The sequence below is a fragment of the Parasteatoda tepidariorum genome, chromosome 10, assembly GCF_982258835.1.
Source record: "Parasteatoda tepidariorum strain Cologne lab strain chromosome 10, Ptep-v5.0, whole genome shotgun sequence".
In the NCBI taxonomy this organism is placed as follows: Eukaryota; Metazoa; Arthropoda; class Arachnida; order Araneae; family Theridiidae; genus Parasteatoda; species Parasteatoda tepidariorum.
In genome coordinates, this window is record NC_141764.1 from 55,514,599 (window position 1) to 55,536,802 (window position 22,204).

Below are 22,204 nucleotides of genomic sequence, written 5' to 3' on the forward strand. Positions count from 1 at the left end.
TTATTTAAGCAATAGAGTTCCTTTTTATTCTTATGTAATTGACTTTGGAATGCAAAATGATAGCACTAAGTCATAAAAAAATAGGATTTTAATACTTATAAGTATATGTGTTTCCATAGGACACACGTAATTTTTGCTCTAAATTTTGAACATCATAAAGCAAAGTAAAAATAATCTGCAGGGAAACGGTTAAAGTAAACAAACAACGTGAATAAAGTTGAAACAAATGAAAGTACACAAATGGACATACTATAGTTTCAGTTCAATGAGCAAAAATCTCAATCAATTTTTATCGATTAAGCATTGGTTGTTCATTTGTCTCTTTTTTTTTATTTTTTAAATATGGATTTTTTTTAATATGGATATTTTTAAAAAGTACATACAAATTTTAAAACTACAGTAAAAGCGCATAAATTTTAAATTTTAGTAATACTTTCTTTCTGCCTTAAATGTTTTAATTATATTTTCTGGCTACTGCTATAAAGTTTAAGTAATTTTACAGCAAACAGACTCTGAGCATTTGAATAGTATAATATTTATGCATGAATTCCAACAGTTTATTATTTTGTACTCATTATATAATTTTATTTATTCACATCCAGTGTAGCATCAATCAACATGTGCAACATATGCCACAGAATTTCTTATCTGAAGTAAAGATCACTTATGATGTAGGAAAGACATTGGGATTAAATTCTGAAAAGATGTGCGTAATTTTCTGCGATAAATTATCGGAAAAACGATCTCGCCAATGCAATCATCCATGCAGAATTCCTCTCACGTGGTAGAAATTTCTAATATAATGGTTGATTAGAAACTTATCGACTTAAGTTTTAATTAGATTGGGAATGAAAAGATAATAAATATTTATTCTTTAAAGATTAATCTTAAGCGTTGAAAATTTTGCAATTAATTTTATCACTATTTCATTAATAATAAATTAATTAATCAATTATTGAGGATTGTAATGGATAATATATATATATATATATATATATATATATATATATATATATATATATATATATATATATATATATATATATATATATATATATATATATATGTATATATATGTATATATAAAGATATATATATATATATATATATATATATATATATATATATATATATATATATATATATATATATATATATATATATATATATATATATATATATATATATATATATATATATATATATATATATATTTATATAGACTGTAAAAAGAGGAATAATATACAAATATTAAATTATATTTTCACCAACCATAAATATTGGGTATGCCTACATTGTTGAAAATTTCTTGTTAAAAATGGTTCAATAGCAATTATTTAATTGTTATCTTACCACATTCAACCAAATTAATCCAATAACCTTAAAAACGATGATTTTCTAGCTGTTAAGTGTGAAAAGCAACGTACATTGGTTGTTTTTACCTAATACCGCTCACAACCAGAATTCTGCCTACGCTAAATAGGCCCACCCTATCAAGACATTTTGTTTTGTGCAACTGTGTTGGTACGTACTGTAGCTGCGAGGGCTTATCGATCGCATGCCTGGCTGAACAGAGGTGATACCGCAATATTTCTTCCATTCCTAAGTGAAAAGTTTCTAGTGTCCTGCACTCTAATCTGTGACCCTGGATTATTAAAACACAGAACTATCAGATGCGCAGCATCCACAGGACCTCATTATCCGTTTTATTTTTATTTTTCCATGGTTAAAAACTATGCTAATTGCAAACAGTTTCGAAACTGTATAGTTTAGTATTTACGGATTTTTATTATATCTGTGTATTAATTCGATGCATGTAAATGGTTTCAAAACAGTAAAGGTAAAGAAATGTTGCTAATAATTTAATTATATTACCATTATTTAAATTACAAATTACTTTCATGAAATTATTTTTAGTATGTTGCATCTTGAAATTAAGAAACCAAATCTTTTGTAACCAGATTCAATTATTTCAAAATATTAAGTTTGAAGTCGAGTTTACGTTAAAATAAAACTTGTTTTCTTACATTTTTTAAACAATTTTTAAGTTTTCTAAGGCCTTAACTATTCTTGATAAAATCGGCCATTATTTCTCGATTTTATGTTGCAATCCCTCCGACAGTTGAAGAAGAGATGACTAACAAATATCTAACGTCATTCCGCTATTATATTAATTTGCTTTTTCCTCAAGAATGAAGATAGGACTAAATGTGGGAAAGTTAAATAGTTGAAAGAAATATTTAACTTTCGAATTGAAAACAACAAAATAATTAATTCACGAAGAATATCCGACCCTTAAATAAATAAACCTTTAAATAATAATTTCACCTTCGTTTGGGACAGAAAATAATGCTTTGACTAAAGTAATTAATAAATTAAATTGCGTCCTGTGAAACTTCATATTTATATACATACATTAATGTGTGAGAATTAAATTTCGACTGTTTAGTATTTCATGGAATTTTACGAGTCGGACTACAGATATGAATTTAATGTGGCGTAAACAATTTTTACACATATTGTTTGATTAACTAGGCCTGTCCCGAAACTCTCACACTATTTTGTCACTTTCCCGACGTCTTTACTCTCAGAAAATTAATCACTGGATGATCTATCTTCCTTAAAATTACTCTTTTCAAAAGCAACAGCATCTTCCCTCTGAAGCGCAAGCAAGCGTAAGGTTTATAAATATTATGTATCTCGGAGACGGAAACAGAGAAGCATTTTTCAAAAAGCTTAAGCATTCTCAAAGCATTTTTTTAAAATATTAATTGGAGTGTGAAACTAAGCTTTTTTTCTGAAAGACGTGAAATATTTCGAAAATTAATTTGGACTTAATTATCCATTTGAAACTCTTATGAATTGCGCCTTAGTAATAATTATGTGAATATTCTAGTTTTATGAAAGCTATATTTTCTCTGCAGGCCATTTTATTTTTATTTTTATTTTTTTTTTCATTTTGAAAGAAATATAATTTTTAATTAGCTTTAATGATTGCTGTTTTTAAATTAAAATTCTGTAATATATTTTACTTTTCATCTACGAATTCTATTACCCCAATGCAATTAAAAAAAATACCACGCAGGATTCCAAAAAGAACTGAAAATTAGTTCGATGTTCCTTAACTAAAACCAATAATTAACGTATAGATTTTTAAAAAAAACAGAGTATAAACATGCAGCATAAGATAAAAACAAATTCAATAAAGTACAAATAAAATCAGAAATATTAAATGAAAATAAAATATTTTTAAATGAAAAAACAGCTCGACGACCAAAAATTTGTTTAGTATTTGACCAAAAATTTGTTTAGTATTTGACCAAAAATTTGTTTAGTATTTGACCAAAAATTTGTTTAGTATTTGACCAAAAATTTTTTTGTACTAACTACTAATTCCAATAAACTTTTGCTAGTTTCACGGAAAATAGTGAACCAATTCTATTATGCACCATTTTTTTCACAAATGGAAATTTTTGATTTCCGTAACTATCACTTAGTATAGTAATTTTCTATTGAAAAGGGGATCATAGGATAATATTTCGTTCTGTCTAAAACCATAGGTTTTTAGGCTGGATAACTTTTATCATTTCATTTAACGCAAAATTATATTATTAACTTATGCATATCCAAATCATTCATACCAATAAATTTCAGATAAAGATTCAGAGATAATAACATTTCATACAAATATCTGCAATAACTCATTTAAACTTAAAGATATGACTTAAAAACGACTAACTCTACAAAACAAAACAGTGGGCATTTATTGGCATCCACAATACAACAATACAGAAACCGTGAAAAATAAAATGTAAAAATACCACAGTTATCGATATAAATTTAAGAAACGCATTTGGCTAGAACATAATTTTTCCTGAGATACCCCCTTTAAGTTAATTCCGGTTGTAAGCACGTCCTTATCCAAATACTTGAGACCAAACCATCATCCATTAGGTATAAGTCCACGTTATAACATTCTGAATCGAACACTGGCTCTCCATTTTTCCGATACCTTAGCTATCCTTCCTTGGATGCAGAACGGTAACCTGCATGAAGAACTAAAAACACAGGACACCTGATGAGACAAGAACCTCTACCACAAATCGGCAATGCCCTATGGTGAGCATCAAGAAAAACCCCACTGTCACTGATATAAGATTGGTCAGAGATTTTACTTAACAAATGACAGCACTCATTTATTACTTGAGCCCACAGTATTAATAAAAAGAATACCTCTATTAGTCTAGATAGCAACATCAATGGTTTAAATAGGTAAGAATATAAAACTATAATTTTTATACTTAAAACCTAAAAAAAAATTTAAGTCAATCCCCTCTACTTAATTTCAGCGAAATTTAAACATAGAAATATAAATCAGAAACAATACATCAGACACAATGCTTCAATTCTCTATTTAGCAATAATTAAGTTTCACTCGTTTTCCAAAATATGTACAATAATAATTTTTATCCAGATATTCAATCGTAGTTTTTAAAAAAATTCTTATTTAACTGAAACTCGTGAATGCCATATTTGAAATCTACTTACTAAACAACATGTAAAACTGGTTATCAAATTGCAAACAATTTTTCACAACTCTAATTTTGCAAGCCATTTTATTTATTATTAAAATTAGTATCTATGTTTTTTTTTCTAATATTTGTTAAAGAAGTCATAACAAGGTCATTTAGAATAAGAAAGTTAAGATGTAATATTATAATTTTTTAAAAAGAAAAATACTGTAGGAGAGAGTCGGTTAGCCCCACCCACTTAAGGAGTATTGCTTATATTTCTGTATAATATTGAGTAATAATTAATATTTTGTATGTTTCTATTGTTTTATCATCTAATTAAATAATGCAAAAAGAATAAACCACAAAGCGAATAGTTTAACTTAAAAAAATCGAAACTTAAAAAAATATGTTTTTCAGCTCTTTTCAAAATGTGTCGGGTAGCCCCACCCAGTTACAAAAATTATGATTTTTGACTGATTTTTCAGGTGTAAATGAAAATGACCAATGTATTGACAATAGATAAACCTCATTTATCATTTTTATCACAAAATTATTCTATTTATTGCAAATTTATATACTTTTAGTGAATTCTATCATTTAATAACAATCATTTAACAACAACAATATTTCTTGTTAAAAATGCATATAACATTTGAATTTGAAGAAATAAAATAATAATCTTTGCAACCGTACATTTATCGACGAAATAAAATTGGGCGGGGATACCCGATATTCATGTGAGCGGGGCTACCCGAAATCCAATTTTTTTTGTAAATTTGTAATTACTCGAACAATTTTCCACATATAAACTTCTTTCCTTGTGCAAATTAAACTTAAGACTACATACTTTAATGCTGTATGTATAGAAAAATTATTTTTTTAGTATTAAAATGAAGTTTAATTGAAACATTCAACCAATTTTTCTTAATTTCAGGACTACTGTATTCAACATATTTTCAAAACTATTGTTTGCCATGTTACCAGCTGCATAAATACTTGAAACTTTGAAAATAATATTTTTTAATACAACAATTAATGTCCGATGGCCCATTGAGTTGAAAAAATATTCTATTCACATGAATTTGACAGTGGGTGGGGGTACCCGACTCCCCCCTAAATGTTATTGCAAAATGTAATCTAAAGTAATTACTTTAATTTAATACTCAATAATTCTATAATTTAAAGTTAGTAATTTTAAAATTTAAGGTGAATAAAAATGTAATATTTCATTCGACATATTCATTAACTACAAGCATTAAATTGCGATAAAAACAGCTGCCCGGATGTCTGGCTCTTTCGTGAAAGTGTTTAAATATATTCTAGAATAATTGTTGTCTTACCTTAAAATGTTTAACCTACGTAATTTGTGTATACTAACAATTGGATCATTTGGTAATATATGATGAATTAACATAATCCATTCCAATGCTTAATGATGTTGACAATTAAAGAGATTTAGAGTGCGTGTATAGTTTTATTTACTTTACTTCGGAAAATATATTTAAATAAGGGAAGGGAAAATAGAAAGAGATACTTACCTGCTATTCTAGCTAATTATTTTGTGAAAAATAGAAAGGAACTCAAAAGAATTAAAATTTTTGAACATTTTACAGTTTTTCTGCAGCATTTATATTTGAAATGCACTTTAAATTTTATCATTTGCATGAGAATAGATAAAAAGTCATATCTCTGTCATTTCCCCATATGGGATGCATATGCTCTATATTTTACATTATATAAGATGGGACACAAGCAGATCATACAGAACGGCATTAACATCTGCGTACGAATAATCTATATTGTTACATTTGCTGCATTTAATCTAGCCATCTTTCGCATATACATCAATGTCTTCATAATACACTCTATAACAAAAAAATCGAAGCACCAAGAAGAAGTTGTCCGATTGAAACGAAAATTGGTAGATAGGAAGACAATGTACAGAATAGTAAATTATTAAAATTTCAGATCAATTGAATAATTTATTGCAGAGTTACAGTAACAAGTTCAATAAGGTGTTGTCCCGCCTCTAGCCTGAATACAAGCTGCCACACGGCGTGGCATAGACCGATAAATCTCCCGGATGGTCTCTTGCGGTATTTCCTGCCAATTTCGATCCAATTGTCGAAGGAGGTCATCAACGTTCCGTGCCAGATGCAATCGCCTTCCCATCATATCCCAGACATGCTCGATGGGAGAGAGATCTGGTGATCTGGCAGGCCAAGGAAGAGTTTGACAAGCTTGCAGACAGATCATAGCAACACGTGCCGTATGTGGTCTGGCATTGTCCTGCTTAAAAACCTGCCCAGGGAGCTGCAAAAGGAACGTTAGCAAAACAGGTTTTAGAATGTCGTCGACATACCGCTGTGCGGTAAGTGTACCTCTAATGACGACCAAAGGGGTCCGGCTGTCAAAGGAAATGGCACCCAAGACCATAATGCCTTGTTGAGGGCCGGTGTGGCGTGCAATAGTGAAGGCAGGATCCCCCCTCTGTCCTGTGCGTTTCCAAACAAGTCTTCGATGATCGCCAGGACACAGTTGGAGGCGGGATTCGTCGCTAAAGACTATACGTCCCCAGTTGGCATCATTCCTGCCATATCTGTTCAAAACATTCACGCATACGAAATTTCAAAACAATCGGATGATTGCTTCTTGGTGAGTCAATTTTTTTGTTATAGAGTGTATTTTCTTTTAAGCCAATAAAACTGACTAACTATTGCATCTTATATTACACTTACGTTCACGTCATATTATACTAATATTATTTATAGATACATTAGATCCTAACACTGTTTCTTATTTTTATGTTTTAAGTTTCGAAGATCATCAATATTAAGGCAAAAATGGATCCCATTTTGCTGTAACTTGAGTCATACTATTCTACCATAACACCAGTCCTGCAAAATAATTAACATTTGTGTTGCAAAACATACTGAATATAGTTCTACTTATTGCTGCAATTGATTGGAAATGCATATATACTGTCACATTAACAGCTGCAACTGAACCTGCTAAATAAATTATAAAAAACCTTACCTTAAGTCAAGATAATTGAAAGTATATACCTTGGAAGCATGCTTTATAGTCTAAAGGATGGGTTTCTACGAAGTCCATTTTGCCTACCGTCCTTTTTTGAAATATTTTTAACTTTGCATAATTAACAAAACACTTTTATTACTCAAAATTTGTAAAATAGCTAATCTTTTTAACGACAATTAATATAGAATATAATCCTTCTTAATTTACTTTTGTAGTATAAACAACCACTTCGTACATGCTTATTTCATTTTGGAATTACTTATTACTTAGTTGCAGTCGTCCGAAATATTTAAGTGGATAGTAAAATTTTTTAATCTTTTGAAGAAGATGGGACACCGGTGTTTTCAGAAACTCTAATTTTCTGAAAAAAATATTTTGGTATTTTTTAATTATAAGAAGCAATCTAATAGGTCATAAAAAATCCGCTATATCTTCGGAATTGTATTAGTATCCAATTATATTAGTCCAAAAAAAAGTAGTTTAAATTTTTTTTTCATTCATATTCAAAAATTCATCAATAATTAATTTTGTCAATTCAAAAAAAATCAATGATGAATGACTGTTTTTCTTAGATTTACCTAACGGCAATTAAGTGCTAAATGTAAATAAAATAGTGTTTGGAAGTGAACCGTATTTCACTTTTAAAGCAAAAAAAATAAATAAATAAAAAAAGCAAAAAAATGAGTAAAAAAATTCAGTGTTTCCTGCTGTATTTTATATCCATAAATTATTAAAATTCTAAATGCATTATTTTTCACCTATTTTGTCCTAATTAATATAAAATAATAAAAAAGCATGAAAACTATGCATAGTAAAATTTCTTCTTTTAAACTTCCTAACTAGTAATTATAACAATTACAGCATTTAAGTAAAAGTAATTAACACCATAAGATTCATTATTTAAAGTAATATGTTTTCAATAATTTCATAAAACTCCTTCTTGACGTATTACATTAAATGTTACACATAGAACTGCCCTTTCTTTCCTGCCAGTCTAAATATTTTAGAAAAAATATCTGAATTAGAATAAGTTAATAAGTTAAACTACAAAGTAAACTCCGAACTCATTCTACATATATACATAGTTCTGAACGTAAAGGTACATAAGAAGCTCTGCACAATCCTCTGACGAAAATTTTTGGGTACAATCTTCGATACAATAAAATTTTTATTGACTTATTTTGATTTGATTTTATAATAAACTTTCATTTATATCGCGTTGAATACATTTGTTTTGTATATCTTATTTTGAAAATTTTGTCTTTAGACATAACAGAAATTAGTAATTCTAACAAGGCATGCATTTTTCATGGATTTATTTTTAAGAAAACTGCAATTGTTACGTTAATCTAAAGTTTTATTTTATAATAAAATTTTTATTGACTTATTTTAATTTTATTGTATAAAAGCATTTAGTTATATCACATTGAATACATTTGTTTGTAAATCTTATTTTGAAAATTTCGTTTTCTTTTTTACCTAACCAAAATGATTTAAAAATATCTTAATTAGTTTAAATTTTTGAAATAAATTGATTTAATTTCAAAACTTCCCTAAACTTTCTTATATCTAACATCACTGGAAACGATTTCATTTTGCCAGTTTTAAAGTGACTCGTTCCCTTTAAATGTATTATAATTGGCAAGCAGCTTCTCGAACTCGCTTTAATGGTTTACATTTCTAAAATTATCTCTGCATGTATTCTACGTATATACATCGCTCTGGACGTATATGTATAAAAAAAAGCTCTGCACAATCACCTGGCTTAAATTTTTGGGCACGATCTTCGAGACAATAAAAATTTTATTGGCTTATTATGATTTTATTTTATAATAAACTTTAATTTATATCACCATGAATGCATTTGTTTTTTTAAATCTTATTTAGAAAATTTTGTTTTTTGACAGAACAAAAATTAGTAAAAAATATTTAATTAGTTTCAACTTTTGAAATAAATTGATTTAATATCAAAACTTCCTCAAACGGTCTTATGACTAACATCACAGCAAACGAATTAATTTTGCCAGTTTTAAAGCGACTCGTTTCCTTTAAAAGTAATATCATTAGCAAGCAGCTGCTCAAATTCAGTGGAAAAGACAACATATCATGACAATGACAAATTGCCACGTTGTAATTTTTTTTAATGAATTTAGAGGATATCCTTAAGTCTTAGTACAGTAATTAAACTTGCAATTACTGTAACGGCTTACATTTCTAAAATTATCCCTTGACGTATTTCGAGCAGCAACCTTTTCATGATAGATGATAGGAGAATTTTTCTTTTAAGTGATTGATTCATCTAAAGAAGATGAAGGAATTAAGGAAAAATTAATGAAAGTCTGGCACTTTACACATTTATGAAATAATACAAATCCTTTCCTTTCTTTTTTTGATTTCAAAATGTGATTTTGCTCTCATACATTAATAATTAAGATTATTTTAATTCTATAATAAATGTTAAAGCATTATATAGGATGAAGTGTTTATGCATTTAATTGTTGCATTTTAAAATCAATTAATGACTATTCTACTAATATAATAACGTATTACATATAAAAGCTCTTTCCAAATTAATTCATGTCGTTTAGCATTATGGTAATTTATTACAAATGTTCTAAATCTGCTATAATAAAGAAAATCTTGTAAAAATTAACATATTGTATGTAGTCACATTCTAAATATAATTAAAAGTAACATAGTTTTTGTTATATTGCCACTTATCAGAAACTTAATTAAATAATAATTCAAAGGTAATATTAATTAATTAAACATTAAATATTAATTCAGATTCTAAAGTATCCAAGCATGTATTTCAAGCATGTCGAACAAAAATAAAATGCATTATTTAATTACATTGTATCATTTATTGACGTGGAAATTTGAAAGTGTACAGCAGAAAAGTCACAAATCGCTTTGTTTTAGATTTGTAATTATATTATTTAATGTCAATTCGGCCAATCTAGACCGGATAGCATGGTAAAAAAAGCACTTTATCCGTTTAAAAAATTTTATACTTCTTTTTATTTGCTTTATGCGAACAATTAATTCGAATAAACAGTATACTTGATATTGAAATCAATATATAATACTTACATAGCTGTAATATAATAATTACATAGTTATAATACTAAAAATGGCAACAGTTTTGTTTGGTAACTACATTTTTTACTATTCATAACGATAAAAACATAATACTGATGAAGCTTAAATGTAACTTTATAACTTCTTTGAAGAACTTGGTTTAATATTTTTCGATTAGACTACAGTTTCAAATATTTGATAAATTCAAGTTTCATTTGTGATATGAAAACGCTTTTTTTATGTTTATGATCACAATAAAAATACTAGCAAAAAGAAATTAGATTATTTGCGTCGAATAATTTAAGGCGTTCAAAGCTAGTTTTAACAAAATAAAATCCTTAACGTGAATATTCTAATCCATGTCTAGCATTATTAAGTTAACAAATAAATCTAAAAGCCAGAAAGTAATTATTTAAATTTCTATTTTGCAGTTAGAATATAATTAAAAAACAAGCATGACTATTCCAGTTCTAAGACCACATCTTTAATTCTCTTGACTATTATTATGACATTAGTCTCAACAAATTAGGGTTTTATATGTTTAAAATGCTCAAAATATTTATTTTGACGTGCACTTAATGTAAATCTTCATCTTACAATGCATATTTTAAGACAATTGATTTGGTCGCTTTAATTTTTAACTTGGCATAACCCATGCGCTAAATATTTATTTTATACAATATTTGATTAAATTAATTTAGTTATTATGTTAACGGTATATATTTGACCATAAAGCAGATGTGATCCGACATTTTAAGATACATATTTTTATATTTTAAGAATCTTTATTAGCATATTATACAATATTTGCTGAAGCATTTGATCCTGGTACTACCTTTTAATTTTTAGTTATTTTCACACTTTTCATTTTATTTGTTTTATCACAGATACAAACCTCCCAATTTTATACGTACTATAGTTCAAAAATATAGTTTAACAATAACATCCTTTATTGTTGAAACAGTTATGAAATATTAGTACTTTATTCATATCCCTATAATTTGAAACGCCTGCATTCTGCAAAATTTAGAAAAGGAAAAAGGAAGGTTACCATCAAAGCTTTCGTGATATACTGATGATTATTAAGCAAAATAAAAAGGGATAAGAATTTAATTACATTCCTGAGAATAGGAAATAATTTTTCTCCTCTTCAAGATGCTCAAGAAACAGAAGTTGGCAATCAAGACGGTTTGTTGGATCAGTTCCCTAAGTAATAAAATTAATGATTACCATAGAAACTCTCTTAAATTTTTAATGCCTGCTCTCAATACGTTGGAAGACTTTAATTTTGGATTTCACTAATAACACTCATTTCATTGGAGACTTTAATTACGGGTTGATAAAAATAGAATTTTATTACTTAAATAATGTTACAAAAAGGTTTTAGAGAATGTAGTCTCATCTTTCAACAAACTCTACCATCGGTTTTTAAACTTGGTAGGTTGCCTACTTTCGAAACATATTAAGTTCATTTACGAACTTGAAAGTAAAATTAAACATCCGGTTACAAAATATAAAATAAAATATCCCTGTGGTCTTGAGTAACTGGGTTCCGAAATTCGTCGTTTATACATGATACCGTGGGCAGTGAAGGGATAATATATGCAGACTTCAAAATTGCGCAGATATAAACAAAAGTTGACATGTTTGCAACTTTCAAAAATATGCCCCCTTTATCTAAACTCTTGTCAGGAAAAACTTTTTTCAAATTACTTTTGCTCAAAATCAAATAACTCTTTCAAATTAATCTTCAAATAACTTTTAATAATTCTTGAGTATTAGTGCCTATTTTTTAATGCTTGAAATCTGCTGGCATGTATTTCCATCTGCATATTTTTAAGGACAGTGTTTTTTTTTTCAATCAAGTAATATTTAATCATGAACAATGGAGGCTCAGGGGAGGACGCGTTCACCCGCCAATGAGGTGATCCAGGCTCGAATCTCTGCAATGGCTGATTGATACGAATTCACAGATCACAGTGCTGACTTAAAATATAATCTGTGGTATACGAACAATGGGTTTGAATCCTCTGGCCATCGAGCTAGGGTTTTGTGGTCTTCGTCTACATACAACGCAAATGCAGGTTAGTTCCATCAGAAGATCCTCCTCGAGTTTCTGGATTTCCTTGTCGGGCTCAAAAGCTAAGAGTTCCCAAACTAAAAAGTTTAACATTGAAAGTCGTAAACTCAGAAGTTGATTTTCTTCTCAAAGATGGATCATCATGGTATAATGAGATGATATAGGTTTACATGCTAAACATGTTTCTGGATTCAATTCCTGGCAATGACTACCAGATCATTTGCTTTATAGTAAGTTTTTACGCTAAATATTAAATTAACAGTCAAAAGTATTATAACCTGGAGTGACCAGAATTTTTTTCTTAAATTTTGATTAATATCTTTTACAGTGTACGAAACTTTGTTTTATTTAATTTTTTTAGTATCGTAATTGTGCGTCATAAAACTATGCATTTCTCAATTTCATAATTATGTTCTGAAATTAGAAGATATAAATAATATTATTAAAACAGTTTAAATTATAAATTAATCTACTTTTATATCCTCAAAAGCATTCTATACGAAGAGGAGAAAAAGCATTGAATACGTATTTCATTAATTGTTTCTCTAGTAAGCAGTCTGCAAATTTTATATTCTAAACATTTCTTCAGAAAAAAAACTAATTTGAGTTAACGAATTCCCAAACGGCTAACAAAAATTTTTCTCCCTGATATAAATAATTTGATAAATTCACCTCTTTTTCCTATTCACCTCTTCTTCTCTTCAATGCCGATTCATGCATGTACACGTTTGTTCTTCAGGCTGTAGTTTTTCTTCCAAAGTCGTCTCATATTCATGAAATATTCATAGCTTATACATGAAGTTCTCGATTGAATGTGTGTGCAAGTTATTTAGTCATCAGAAAAGTTATTATGAAGTGTGATTTCTTCGGAACACTGCGTTACGGGATGGTACAGAGATTAGTCTATTGACATCTAAACTGGCTCCTGGATTCAAATCACTGCAATAGTTGTGACAAATCTGTTATTTTACTTAATTTTAAGTTTTTAAGCTATAAAACTATTTTACACTAAAAAGTATTGTATATAATCTTGAGTGTTAGTATTTTTTTTCTTAAATTTTCAATAATATATATCACAGTGTACTTAGATTTGTTCGTTATAATTCATTTTCAAACATCGTAAATGTTTTTAATGAAACTATTTCCTTCTCAATTTCATAATTTTATTCTAACTCAGAAGAAATGAATAACAATATTAAAAGAATTTAAATTATAAATGAATTCGCTTTTATATTTGCAAACTCATTTTATATGGAAAGCAGAGAAAGCATTTAATACGTAATTCATGAATTGTTTCCATAGTAAGCAGTATGTAAATTTTATATTCCAAACATTTTTCCTGAAAAAAACTACTTTAAGATATCGAATTCCCAAACGGCTCACAAAAACTTTTCTCCTTGATATACATAATTTTGTAAATTCACTTCTTCTTTTCAAAGCCGAATCATGCATGTACACGTTTGTTCTTCATGCTGTAGTTTTCTTCTCAAAGTCGTCTCATATTCATGAAATATTCATAGCTTATACTTGGCGTTCTCGATCGAAAGTGTGTCCAAGTTATTTAGTCATCCGAAAAGTCATTATGAGGTGTGGCTTCTTCGGAACCAATCTTATAAAAAAAGTCAGTCTGTCAAAGTCGTTCTTGAAGGCGAAAATGACGACGAATGATTTAAATTCCGAACAACCCTCTAAAAAAATGATTTTTTTTTCTTTTCTTTTTTTGGCTCTCTGCTGTAAATGTAAGATTCCAAAGGGAGTAAATTTTTAACTTTGACCAAAATGCCAGGCTTAGCTTTCGCACTTAAAATTTATACTTCTTTCCGCCCAAAATTTTTCAATATTCAAATGTCGCTGAAACTTTTATGAGTTAACATGATTTAAATATTAATCTAAGTTTATCTAAATTATGGAATTTTATTCCGTGCAATAAATTATTCCCAGAAATTTATTAAACTATATATCTGGAAATACATATGAAATGATGTTTAATAAGAGACTGCTGAATATCTGAATTTAAAAATTTGATTTTTGACTTTATTTATATTTGCTTGAATTAATGTTAAATTATTATCAGACTTTCGCACTGAGTAATTCGCAAAACAAATCAATTTATGGATGATAATGAATAAATATTTACTACTATCACCTAACATTTTCTCAATAATTGTTTTCTTTTTATTATGCTATTGTAAATATTACTAAAAGTTAATATTTTATGAATTTTCTTGTTATGATAACCTTTATTTTTAATCTACTAAACTTAAATCTGTCCGTAACTTATTTTAGAAATATAGTTAGTTTAGAATAGAAATATAGTTTATTCATTCTATTTTAGAAATATAGTTAGTTTAGAATAGAAATATAGTTAGTTTGGAATAGAAATATAGTTAGTTTAGAATAGAAATATAGTTAGTTTAGAATAGAAATATAGCTTATTCATTTTATTTATTTTATTTTTACTTTTATTATTTTTGATTATCAGCATATTTAAACTGTTATTAGATAAATAACGTGCAATTTAGTGCATCATTGATGATGTAACAAGAGATATTCGCTTACCTAATTGATAACTAGCCCCACCTATTAAAAATATAAATTAAAAGAGTTGATTCTCGCTAGGAAAAATTGCTTGGTTTATGAATGCGAATTTTTCATGTAAGCTAACTTTTTAATATTTTTAAACTATATGGTTAACCAAGTCACTTTTAATCGAACTATGACAAACCAAGACAAATTAAACCAACGTTTAACAAATCCAACTATACAACACAAAACAACTAAATGATGTTCGAAAAAGTAGCTTGTTTTGACATATTTTGTAGATTTAAAGGAAAGCATATTAGCTATTGTATTTTTTTTATCAGGGATATTAATTGAAAAAGAAAATTCATATTGTTAAAAAGTGTTCCTTGTTTGAAGGTGCTCCTTGTTTAAGCTCTCTGTATTTCCGACTTTAACTTAACTATGCTAAATATTAAAAGCACTTAAGCATGGAACAACTTCTAACAACTTGAAATCATTCAGTAATTCAGACTTAAACTAGCTTATATAATGGTTTTGAGTTAAAGGATTTCCAAAAAATATTTATCTTAAATATTTGTAAAAATTGTTTAGACAAAAATGCCTTTTGTTAATATTTAGAAATAAAAATTCCAATTAGATTTTTAATAGTTGGCTCTTTTTCATGAAAACCACAAGCATTCGCTTGGGCTTGAAATTTTGCTTGTGTTTTAAATATTGTTTGGATTTGAAGCAATTTTTGAACCTAGAACAATGAGACTTTATTTACATATAATTTAATACGTTTTTTGTATTAATGTGAATAAGAAAACCAGTGCTAATATTTGATTTGTAATATGTATACGCAAATGTGACATAATCGTCAATTCTGGCAAAATGGCTAATTTGGATTATATTTAACATAATGTAATTATTGCCGGAATAGTATATATATTCAATAAACGTACTTCTCATAAAACTCGTTAAAAGTAAATATATAAATGCAGGGAAAGTATGATGCATTAATTCATTCTTTTAAACAAAACATGTGAAAAACTGGCAGCAACTCACTAATCATAAGAAATAAAGTGTTCATCAAATTAAGTTTCTCTTTGGCGAAAAAAAAGACTTGCATTCTTTTCCAACTTTAATGCATCCTATTTAATCAATTACGAGCAAATCAAGTAAGAGTTTTTTTTTTTTTAACTTTTAATTACAAAGCATATTAACGAAGTCATGTCAAAGTCTGCTATTGATTCTAATGATCTTTTTTTCCAACTGAACTTTCTTTAGAATAGTTTAACAACCATTTCTTTCCTCTTTTTTTACTTTTGGAATTTTCAATTCTTCTTTCTCTTCATTTTAGAAGAATAATTACGAAAGAAATGTATTTTCAATTCTCTTTCAGACTTTTTTAAACAACTAAGATAAATTTCCTCAATTCTTTTTTTTTAATAAAAACTAAAGAATGGAAAAAAGTAATTCATTAATAACAACCAAAGAATTAACGATTATCTCTTTTTAACTGAGGAAAATGTCCCCTTCTGTGGCCGTTCGAGCAAAGGAGGACATTCTCGAACAAAAGACACCGAGTTTGAAATTCAATGGCTTGAGATAAGAAAAATAATTAGTACGAACATTAATTAATCACGTGGGGGCTGCAACTGCTAATTAATTTGTATCAAAACCTACACAACTCTCTTAATTACACACTCAGTATCAAGAACTGCACCATCTACTTAACTGCATTACAGTTTTCTCAAATTGCTTCACCTTTCAAAGATCTTAAGTGTATCAATTTATTCATTGTGCGATTCAAAAGCTGTTTCAATGTAGCTTTGTCTTAAGAAATAAAGCATTTAACAGAGATGCAAGGCAAAGAATTTATTAAAAAATTGATTTAGGATTGTAACAATGTAATTATAGATTAAGATGTTGATTTACTGAAATGGATAATTACTCTATGCATTTATTATTTTTTTCAAAAAAATTTGTTGTAATAGTCTAGATTCATTTATTTTAATTTCGTATTATTCTATATCTCATAAAAGCTCTTTTTTTTGTATATGGATAATGTTTCTAACATGTTTAATTTAAATTCAGCTTCAACTCATAAATTTTTTTAACAAGTTATACTTTTATCTAATCCGAGGTCAATTATTGTAATCTAAGTTGTTTGCAATTTTTTTGGACAGAAATTTCTGTCATTTGGTATTGTTTCAATGTAAATGGTTACTTTGCTGAAAGCCATTATGCAAATTTTATATTTAACAAATTGTTAAATTCTCGCAAATATTTCAAAAAATTAAAAAGTTTGAATTTTGATCCTATCAGAATTGTGTGAAAAAAGCAATATCTATAATGATTATTGTGTTAAAAAAAGACCTTAGTGAATAATTTTTGATCAAATGATCACATTCTAGGACTCAATCTTAGTGATTCTAGTGGTTTATTTCAAATGTTCTAAGTAATTAGTGCACTCGATCATTAAAATTACAAAAATATTAATTACGAATATTATATAAATTTTGCACACAACCAAAAGATTCCTTTACATAAAGAAAATTCTATGCGAAAGGAAACTTTCAGCAAATATTTATTATTTTGCTCAATGCTATTCAAAAACATTTTGAAATGTAAAATGCACAATTCTTCCAATCTTTTTAAAAAATTTAATTTTATATGGCAATATACAAAATTTGAACGAAAGATTCGAAATTAGGTTAAATAGCTTCTGAGAAATCGAAATTTAAAATTTCGTAGTTTTAATAAATCTAATCACGCAAAAAGTAGAGAAAAACAATAAGGGCTCCAAACTTTGGATAGCTCTTTCGACCAAACTATTGGGATCATATTTTGCAGATTGCGGCTAATCCCTATATTTTAGGAGTCAGGTCGCAACGTAAGTCACAACGTAATCTGCACAAATTGACTAGCACAAATTTGCAAAAATTGACTGCAAAAACTAATTAGCATATTTAAGACCACCACCTCGAACCGTTAAGATTGATTCATAAAACGTGAAGATTCAATCCTTAGATTAAAAGTTATTCCAGGCGGTATACAGTAAAACATATATATGTGCTTGTTCAATAAAAGTATCTTTTTAAAGTTTTTTTTTTTTTTAAGTAAGTTTTTTTTTCATTTTTCTCAACTGCATGAAGAAATTCTATGACTATAATAAGAAATGGATGAATCTACTACGACTAGAAATATTTTTAAAGATTTCAAAATTGAAAACTATCCTCTAAAGATCTATAAATTTATTTTATATGAAGAATTTAAACGTTATTTCTTAACTAAAGATTTAAAACTTACTTTGCTACCAATATCATAATTGGAAACTTTGGATCTATTACATATTTAAGTTAAATTCTTTAACTTATATATGTAACCAAAAGTCAGTACAGTTTCTTGAATAAATTTAAAAAAAATTAATTTTAATATTTAGGTCTTTCTAAATTAAGAACTGTATTACCATCTGTAACCAAAGAAATTACTTCTTTTGTAAAAAATGGAGTAGAACTTTATATAATGTTTAAAAACAGAAAGTAAATAAAAAGATAATTTAAACTACAATATTGCAAATAATAGTTACTATAAAACCGTAAAATTTTAAAGTAAATTAATTTTATTGAAGCTATAAATATTTTTCACATGATTATTTTTTGTCAGTGATTATGTTTCTGACTGAATCTGACTTTATACTCATTAAAACCTATTTAAGGTTAAAATAAGTATTCGGATTATTATTTTAAAATATACCAATATTATGGTTCAAATTTTAAATTAAGAGAGTATTTTTAAATATGAAAACAAGTTATCTTTTACAGTCCTACACAAATTGTTTATTTGACTATATTGTAGAAGTTTTGTCCAAAACCTTTGAAACATTTAACATTTGAAACATTTGGTGAAACTTCAAGTACATTGAAAGCAAATCTATAATATAATAGTTCTCAACAAATGCGTAAAATATTTTAAATTCATGATGAAATCACATGGATATTATAGCTACGCTTTAAAGCCATTTTTATGATAGTGTAGTTTGAAATATGAAAATAAGTTGTGCTTTTGGGCACTACACTATTTGATTTGACATTTGAATCTGGCATTTTATAGTAAGAAACAGTTATTCTTGTTTCGAGAATAATGTAAACAAATTTACACTTTAATATTTTTCAACATATGTGCATTTTTTTAAAGCTTTTATTTATTTTCTCCTAGCACCCATAAAAATAACAGCTTGGCCATCGAGTCAAGAAGTTAGCTCTGGATCAACAGTTACCATCAATTGCTCCGTCAGCGGTCATCCGATTTCAAGTATAGAGTGGGTAAAAAATCAAAAGCCACTCTCCTTGTCTCGCAGAGTAGTTCTTATCAGCAGAAACGTTCTTCACATTACAACAGTGCAAAGAGATGACAAGGGAATGTATCAATGCATAGCCCGAAATGACGAAGACTCTGCACAAGGATCAGCGGAACTGAGCATTGCATGTAAGTGTTACTGTATTTGTATTAAATTTACTATGCATAATTGATTTAGACAATACAAAATTTATCAAATTGTTTATTAAGTCTTGTCTCTTGAATCATGTTTAGTTCAATATTGTTATCTTTTATTCTTAAAAGAAACAAAAAATCCAATGTATAGCACATACAAACATACTATTTGCGTTTATGTTATGCTTATTAAAATTTAATTTTTTTTTTTCAATTCTACATAAAATGCACAGCTAAGAAAATTTTATTTTCAGCTTAATATTAATTAGTGCAGATCAGATAGCAGTATAAAATTGCCTCATAAATAGGTATTTATCACTACGTGAAGTGAAAGTTTGATATAAAGTATTTCACATAAGATATCAATCTGAAAATGCATTATAAATGTATAGTTATCCAGAGATGATACATGATTTGAAAAATTTGAATAAAAATTCTCTAGAGAGAAGAAACTGAGATGAAAGATTTTGTTGAATTTTAAATCTAATAAACGTAACAAATTATCCAAAATAAACCAGTAGAATTAATGAATTTGGTACACAAACACCAAAAATATTACTTAATACGCCTCGAATTCCTTAATATCATAACATGTGTAAATATTTTCTGACATATGATAATATTTACTATGATTTGATTATTGAGTAATTTTTTACCTATGAAAACGCAACTAATTTAGTCTTTGACTACCCATAATGTAAAATGTTGGTCTCAAGCTGACTTGTGACACACTTGATTTGAGCAGTGTGTACTCCCATAAAATCAGATATCCGAGATTTGAGTTAAATTGACGAGAATAAATTGATACTAAGGAATATAAGAGTTCCTGTGAAATTTAGTGATGAAGCATTCAACTATGAAATGTTTGACCCAATCTGTTCCTTATTTCTCTTTTCAGATATATAGTTGGAGGGTTATTAAACTTTTAACTAAATGATCACACAAAACTAAGAAACATTTCATTGCCTTGGAAAAATACTTCAGAAAACTCCCCCCAAAAGGTCTTTAACCCCTACGATCTGTTAATTTGCAAAGAAACGGTCATAAAAGTGCCTATTTTTTTGGCTTTTGTATTTGTATTACGTATTTGATTAGTGCTGTAACCAGTTTAAAATAAACTAACTATCTACAATTACCTTAAAAACATCCTGGTACTACCATCAGGTATGTAAAATGAAAAATAAAAGGTCTTCCGGGCAAAAGAAATGAATTAGTTTTATTCTTATTGGCGCGTTACTACTGAAAACTCCAGCCCGTCAATATCACGGGAGAGACAAATAGCGGGCGAAATCTCACCCGTCATTTTCACGGAAGCGAGAAGGAAGGGGTTAATAAACGGTTTCGTGAACAATCAATTTGAAAAGTGTGACTTATTTTTATACTGTTCCAAAATCTTCAAATTGCTCAAAAATTAATTGCTCAAAAAATCAATTGCTCATAAATTAATTACTCAAAAATTAAATTCAATTGCTCAATTGCTCTCATTTCAAAAGAAAATTCAGTGGCACGACAGCTCATAGAAGGCCAAGTTTTCTTGACCGTGGACTCTGGGGTACTAGAGCAGATGTTTGGTGGTCAGCCGAATGCAGTACGTCCAGTGTTTAGTTACCGAGCACGATTGTTACTCATTTTATTACTGCCCCCCACTGAAGGTATTAAAGGCTGAGTCAACCTTTCCCGGTCAAGGACCTGTAACACGAAAGCTCTACCACTCAGAGTATCCCTTCTTATATTTAAAAATAAATAATTTCTCAACCAGACAAATTTAGACTTTTCTGTAATGAAACTAATTATGATTTATTTCCCCTCTAATAAGGATCATAAAACTGATTACCTACTATTTACTAAGTTTATTTTTTCTCTGAACTATTTTACGTTTAGGATAAATAATATAAATACGAAGAAATTTTGTTTATTTTCTTGAAACAATCTATATATTTTCTACAAAATAATTTTTACTTTTTTAACAATTCACTATTTTCTTAATGTTTCACTACTTACAGACTTTATTTAAATGCATTGTTATTTAGTTTTGCTGAACAGTACCTAACAAAAGATTATACTAACTAAACAAAATTGGCGTGATTATGAATGCATTTTCGCTCGGTAAACATATTAAACATTTACTGCTTAATATTCATAACATTTATTTTTAGATACATTTACACATAAAAACACTCTCCTATTAAAGCAGTCTAAAATTGATTAGTAATGATAAAAATATTTGTCACTATTAAAAATTGTTTTAAAAAGAATTAAAAAATATTAAATTACGCACAATAAGTAATAAATTACATAAGCGTTAGCAAAAAATATTATTAGCAGAATGTAAAAATTGTTAATTACAAAAGATACTGAAACATATCATTTTAACTAAACATGCTGGTGTTTTTTGGTGAAATTATCTAACAAATTTTAATTTTTATAGAGATAAAAAAGAAGAGTCCTTAGCTTTTAAGGAAAGAAACCAATATACACACAAAAGCTG

At 27.7% G+C, this 22,204-nt stretch overlaps 1 protein-coding gene across 1 annotated transcript in view; it reads left to right on the plus strand.

The window, feature by feature from the left end:
* Positions 1–22,204, plus strand: part of LOC107452989 (cell adhesion molecule Dscam1) — a 270,828-nt gene that overhangs the window by 111,661 nt on the left and 136,963 nt on the right. Inside the window, exon 7 of the mRNA XM_016069635.4 lies at positions 19,441–19,710. Coding sequence (XP_015925121.2) covers positions 19,441–19,710 — 270 coding nt within the window. The remainder of the gene's footprint in view (positions 1–19,440; positions 19,711–22,204) is intronic.